The sequence below is a fragment of the Heteronotia binoei genome, chromosome 8 (genome assembly GCF_032191835.1).
Source record: "Heteronotia binoei isolate CCM8104 ecotype False Entrance Well chromosome 8, APGP_CSIRO_Hbin_v1, whole genome shotgun sequence".
Classification (NCBI taxonomy): Eukaryota; Metazoa; Chordata; class Lepidosauria; order Squamata; family Gekkonidae; genus Heteronotia; species Heteronotia binoei.
The window spans coordinates 26,476,357-26,483,286 of record NC_083230.1 but is presented as its reverse complement, the minus strand read 5'-3'; the positions used below and the strand labels follow the sequence as shown (position 1 = coordinate 26,483,286).

At 42.5% G+C, this 6,930-nt stretch overlaps 1 protein-coding gene across 2 annotated transcripts in view; it reads right to left on the bottom strand.

The window, feature by feature from the left end:
- Positions 1 to 374: 374 nt before the first annotated feature.
- Positions 375 to 6,930, bottom strand: part of CADPS2 (calcium dependent secretion activator 2) — a 644,998-nt gene continuing 638,442 nt past the window's right edge. For both annotated transcript variants that reach the window (XM_060244821.1, XM_060244822.1), the window contains exons 27-28: positions 5,036 to 5,140; positions 375 to 1,372 (exon numbers count right to left, since the gene is read on the bottom strand). In XM_060244821.1, coding sequence (XP_060100804.1) covers positions 1,202 to 1,372; positions 5,036 to 5,140 — 276 coding nt within the window. In that variant the 3' untranslated portion in view covers positions 375 to 1,201. The remainder of the gene's footprint in view (positions 1,373 to 5,035; positions 5,141 to 6,930) is intronic.

The following is a 6,930-nucleotide window of genomic DNA, read 5'->3' as shown; positions in this document are numbered from 1 at the left end:
GCCAGACATTTAGGGTCAATAGGAACATAAGTAACTCACCTCCCCTGCCTATGCACAGTACTCTTCAAGATCACTTTGGAGTCAATTCAAGCTGTTGCCAGTCGGCGGAGATGGATGTATTTTATGTGAAAATAGGAACAAGCAGAGGACCATTTTTTAGTAAGGAGGGGGGGAAAAAAAATAGAGAACACAATAGATTCTCTTTGTCAAATGCTCTCTGTTTTGTGTGAATATAAATAGATTTTGAGTTTCCCCCAAATTTTAAAAAAAGTTATGAGGTGTTCCAAATAATTCTGTTATAAAACAGTTGATAAAGCGTAGGTTTCAAGACGACTTTATGTCCGACTGAAAAAAAAGGACACGACGTCGAGCGATTTGAAATATTGCAAACATCTTTTAATTTTGGAATCTTTATACAAATGTGGACTAGATACAGAAGTTATTACGACCCAAAAAAAGGGGGGGGGGGAGGGATGGGGGTTCTTATTGCCTGCAAGTTTTCACAGAGACATAAAAATAGAAAAGGCAAGCTTCCTGACACCCAACAAAATGAGAGATCTTTATACTTGCAAGGAGGATGAAAATGCAACACTTGGAATTTCATTTGTGCCTACTTTGCCAGCAGTCCTTGAAGTTATCCTGCCATTATATATGGCAAGATCAGCACTAGATTTTTAAAAAATGCACTTCGCCTAATAATGTGGGGGAAAAGTGCAAGCAGCAACAAACCATGTAAATACAGACAGGGCTGTAATTCTTTCAAGTGACACAATGTTTGTTTGGAACAATCGCACTGAAGAGTTTCCAAAAATGGCTGCCTGTAGGGTTATGCGTGATGCACAAAGTTCTGTTTTCTGCCCAGGGCATGCCCTATTTTTTGTGAAGTTACTGGAAGAGAATGCAGCATTACAAATAAAAAGGAACTCAAGCACAAGTAGGGGACAGGCTCCATACCGGCATTTTCACAGCGCAAAGCAAAAGCTACACAGAAAAATATGCAAAACCCCTCTATTGTTTTCACAAAGTCCTTGGCAATAACTTCTTTCCTTCCTGCAATTCCAGGTAACCTTTCAGAGACCATTTGCTCACTCCTTTGAAGAGGATGAACTACATTTTCATTGTACCTTGGGTTAAGGCAAAACTATGAATGCAAATGCAGGAACAAATTGCAAAGCAAAACACCTCGTGAGATACACACAAATCAGTCTTCTTCTTCATCACTGTCCTTCATTGTGATGCCTTGAAGTCCACTCCCATCAGACACAGAGACTGTGGCCTCCTCTACTGTCAGACGGTTGTGGATGGTGTCATATATCTTGCTGTTCAGAGTTCCTTCCAGCACACCTTGCAACCTGAAGTCTCGGTAGGTCTTCTACAGCAACAGGAGAACATTTTCATTGTAGTGTTAAGTCTTCTCCCACACCTCTCTGTCCTCCCCCTTCCAGAAACCTTCAGCCCAATTGAAGAGACAGCTGGAGTAACAGTCTGTTATATAGGCAAGGAATACCTCAGATCTTTGGTCCAGCCAGGCCAGAACTGTCTGTTGCCAGCAGGTAGCCATTCTCCAGGGTCTCAAGGAAAGACCTTCACCAGCTCTGCATTTGCAAACTTTTAACTGGAGGTGGCAGAGATTGAATTTGGAACCATATACATATAAAGCGTATGCTTGACTAGTGAGCAAATGCCTTTCCTGCTGGGGATACAAATCTGTTGGCTGAGACCAAGGGGGACCCGCTTGGTGCAAAAGCTGAGAAATAGCTGCCAATCCTAGAACATCCAGGCACTGGCTTTTGGAAAGGAAGGGCCATTTTAAATTGGGGATGCCTAAAAGCCAAAGATCAGTGCGCAGAATAGCATCCCAGAGTGCTTTAATAACTTTCATGCTGTGTGTGTACGTGTGCGCATGCACACACGAACGCATTAAGTTTGCATACAGGGCTGCATTATGTGAAAACACAGAAGGAAAGTTTTTCAAGTGACGCCTTTTCACACGCTATCTAAAGAAAAGTATGAAACACTCCATTAAGTACGTAGCTTGTGCATCTGGGATAAACTGGCTGTTGAGCTCACTAGGCAGCTCTTTAATTTCTCTCTGTGGTTTAAGGAGGCATTTTTCTTCCATCTCCATGCCTGCAATTTACCTATTTACCTGGAATGGTTATAATCATTTGCTTCACTGCCCTAGTCATAGAATTCAGAATTGGCGACTTTTCTATACTGGCAGCTCCCCCCACCCTCAAGCACTTGGGCCTTGGTTCATTTAGTGACACTGGTACAGAGGAACCCACCATCTTATTAATCTTCTCTCTCTCTCTCTCTCTCTCTCTCTCTCTCTCTGTGTATGTGTAGCATTACTCAAGGTAGTAAAAGATGTTCTTGAGGAAGTGTTAGGCCCGACGGCCTTGGGAAAACTTCTCCTTTATATACCATAAGTTTCTTGCTTGACCTCTGGTGTCAGAAAACAGGGACTCCCTTTTTGGATACAACATTGTTGTTCTCTTTTGCTCAGAGAGTCATGAGAATAATGAAATAGTGCTTTAAACATTTGACTTTTGCTTTATATGTTTTCAAAATGAAGGGTTTGGAATACTTCACATGAATTACTTGTCCATGGTTGCTATTTCTCCTGCCTTTGAACGGACACTTTCATGACCAGCCCAACTTCACTAGAAGATAATCTAAGTATTCTGGTGTGGGCTCAGCTTGCCACTCAGTGTGCCATTCACTGCAAACACCCTGAAGTTCACCGAGCCGTAGCATGCTGAACTGTGGCTTGCATGTGTGGTAGCATCTTCAAGAATGTAAATGTCAAAATTTCTTTTGGATCGGAAGGCTTCCATTTGATTGAAATTGTACGAACTGTTTAAGTGACCACAGTAAATCTAGCTGATTAATTTAAATTCTTCTCCTAGTGTTCCTTCTTTCCTCTTGTAAAGTTACCCTTCCTGAGCTAAAATGCCATTTAAATCCCTTGGCTACATATACAAGCGCTATCAACAGCTCTTGGTCATTCAAATAATCTTGGAACAGTGGAATCAGATTTGCTGAAAGCAAAAATCAGTTCCTGTCAATCTTCATTTAGCAGTGAACCTTATAAATAGCTCAGCTGATTCAGATAGGCCTTCAACCACCAATCACTTATTAATGGCCTTTTAGGTTTCTCTACTGCAGTTTATTGGTCTCAAGGGTCATGTTTATCATAAGCTAGAAGGATGTACAATTTGGCTTGTGTACTGCTCTAGGTTTTGATGTGTTCAGTTGTGAAAACACTGATTCTACGCCTCCTACTGATTACTGCTAAAGGCATAATTCTTTCCAACCTTTTCAGCACTGCAAATATAAAAAGCTCCCTAATGTACGGTTTCGTTTCAGCCTTGCTGCTTGTTTGCTGTAGATCTTGGTTTTGCTCCGTTAAGGAAGAAATAAGGAGGGCCTTTTTAGTTGTGGCTGCACATCTATAGAACACTCTCCTCCTAATTCCTGTTGGTACCAGACTTGAAGGATGAGTTTCTGGCATGTTCTTGTTCACCCAGCTTTTTTGGATGAATGGTTTGATCTTTATTTAGTTGGTTTATCTGTGGTTTGGCTAGTTAATTCATGTTACTTTGTTGAGTTGGTTTCCTGCTCTGCCACTCTGCTTATGTTCAGTTTGGCTGCTTCATTTGTATGCTTATTACATGATTGGGGGGGGGGCTGTTCTTAAATTGGTACTTGGTAATGTGTTGTTTTAGGTTATTTCTGCTGTTGGGTCTTGTGAGTGATTATGATGTATTGTATCAGTATTTCATTATGGAGTACTCGCTATGAAGTTCTTATGAAGTACTCAGAGAGGCTTTGGGCTGCTGAATGGAATATAGATGTTTAAGTGTGTGTGTAGATTCCCTGGGACATTTTATTAATCACGGAGATCAGCATCACAGACTCTAATCCTGTCTTAGACATGAATTTGCAGGACCAACTGCCTTCTCACAGTTTCTCAGTTTGTAACAAAGGGTAAATAATACTGGTTTATCTTACAGAGGTTATTACATAGATGACTGAAATAATGTATGCAAAGTGATTTGAGTCCTTTGGGGGGAAAAATCAGTGTATAAATACTGATAATTACTATTAGAATGCAGTATTAGAATATGTTTGTTTTTGTGCGGAATCCGAAGAAAACATGACCGCCAGGACTGAGGAATCTAGCAGTTCCTGGGGAGGGGGGGGGGGAGAGGAAGCAAAATAAAAACAGTTGATTGGAAACTGGAGCAGCAAGTCAATAGTTGATTAGCTAGCCTTACAATCTGCTTCATGCTACTAAAATGGTATTAATTTCTAAACTCCTATGCAGACTTGATGGTTAACCAAGGTTTTCTTTCCACAACCATGGTTCATTGTTAAGACATAAATAATTGAATCATGGACACAACTCAGATTGTGAATTCATAAATAGTAATCCCTTTCCCCCCAAAACTAGGGAAGGAGCTAGGTAGACAAGTATGGTTCTGGGGGTCCTAGTTAACCTTTGAGGTCCAAGGAATCCGACCAACTGTTTTTTTTAAAAAAAATATGGTGTTTGAGTGGTGTGAGGATGGGGACCAGAGGAAACCTTTGTCAGGGGATCCATGGTGGCTTGTGACAATTCTGGTTTGACTTAACATGCTAATTGTTAACAGGTGCCCTGATCAAATCATGATTAAAACATGTTTTGCTGGTTTTCAGGACTTATTTTATACACTCTCCCCATGGGAAAGCTTAGTTTGACAAGTTAAATGATAATTTCACTGTGGATTTTTGAGCCTGACTGGGGTTAGGGTGACAAAGAACGGGAAGCACTGAACATGGTTAAGTATTTCATCTGCCATAGTCAAGGACAGTAACCAAAAAGTCTATTCCTTTCCCTTCACTCTGGAAAAGTATTGTCGTCTGTGCTCTCTGTCTTGTGCTGTGGCAACAGCTTTACATCACAGGAAGACCTGAACGCTAAGACCATGACATTTTGGCTGCTGATCTTTGCAATGTTGCTGTGCAATCCAAACGTAATATAATTTACCTTCACTATCTTGATGAGTGTCTTCAGCTGGTAAATATGAAGTTGGAGGTCTAATCTATCAGCCAGCCACATGCATATGACTTTCATGGAGCTGCTGTACCATTGCTGAAAAAGGAAGGGGGTTGGGGGGAAAAAAAGGTCCAGCGTTATTCATTTAGCAGATTGGTAATGAGAGTGAATGGTACACTTTGAAATGACAGGAAATCAGCACTTCAAGTCAATAATGCTATAATTTCAGTTAGTAAAATCGCATGTGTTGTTGCTAGGAAATCAGCTAACTTGACATGAACTGGTCTTCACATGAATTAGCATCAGCAGTAACTGCTCGGTCTTTGAGCTGTGCTATATTCATGCAAAAGAGTGTTTTGCACTTTGCTATCTACGGCAAAAAAAGAGGGAGGGTATTAAATACACACGTGAAATAACCGATTGCTGAAACAGTAGGGGAAAGATTATTTACAGAGTAGCGGGGAGGGGGGGGGGAACCTTTGCAATGCTGCAAGTTTTGTTTAACAAAAAGGAAAATGAAATTAACACAAGAAGAGAGCATCTCACGATGAAAAGTTCCTTTACTATTCACACCTACGGATGTCACAAAAGGGGATGGGAAGGGGAGACAGATAGATCCTTTGCTAGAACTTGGGATAAAGGGAATTATTTCTCTCCTTCTCCCAGTAGATTTTTTCCCCCTGAAATTCATACTCTTCTTGCCTACGTAAAATATTTTAAAATTATATCTATATACGCTGGACTAAGGCAGAGCTAAAGCTCGCCTGTCCTAGAAGACAGAGGTGCCCATGGCGGTCCTGGGTCCATGGCATGTCTTGGAGAAAGAAGAAGAAGATATTGGATTTATATCCTGCCCTCCACTCCGAAGAGTCTCAGAGCGGCTCACAATCTCCTTTCCCTTCCTCCCCCCCAACAGAAACCCTGTGAGGTAGATGAAGATATTGGATTTATATCCCGCCCTCCGCTCCGAAGAGTCTCAGAGCGGCTCACAATCTCTTTTACCTTCCTCCCCCACAACAGACACCCTGTGAGGTAGATGAGGATATTGGATTTATATCCCGCCCTCCGCTCCAAAGAGTCTCAGAGCGGCTCACAATCTCTTTTACCTTCCTCCCCCACAACAGACACCCTGTGAGGTAGATGAAGATATTGGATTTATATCCCGCCCTCCACTCCGAAGAGTCTCAGAGCGGCTCACAATCTCCTTTACCTCCCCCCCCACAACAGACACCCTGTGAGGTGGGTGGGGCTGGAGAGGGCTCTCCCAGCAGCTGCCCTTTCAAGGACAACCTCTGCCAGAGCTATGGCTTACCCAAGGCCATGCCAGCAGGTGCAAGTGGAGGAGTGGGGAATCGAACCCGGTTCTCCCAGATAAGAGTCTGCACACTTAACCACTACACCAAACTGGCTCTCACATTTGTTTCTGAACTGGACTGAGGGGCATGACTAGCGCCCAGCTAAAGCAAAGCAGATGGGAGGCAACAACCCAAGGGGGAGAGAAGTCACTTTCTGAACTTAAATGACCCCCACCCCTACCCCTGCTGAACTGGCTTGAAGGGGATGGAGGTGGCATTTTGGAAGCTAAGAGCCTATGCTTTTAGCAGAGACCATTGTTATGCGTCTGCTGGTCCTTCATTAGGTGAAAGGCACAGGACATAGACAAAGACCTAGGAAAAGCTAGGCACTTCAGACTTGGACAAGCCATCTGCTTGTTTTTGCTTGTTCGATCTAAAATATTTAGGCGGTTAAAAATGAATCACTCTCTGCCATTGGCCTTTATCATGCTCAGGTCACGATAAAGAGTCAAAACTGAGGACCCACCCCCCACCCCCTGCCTCCCAAATCTTGTCTTCCTTACTTAGCAAATAGAGGCCCTATAGTAGCCT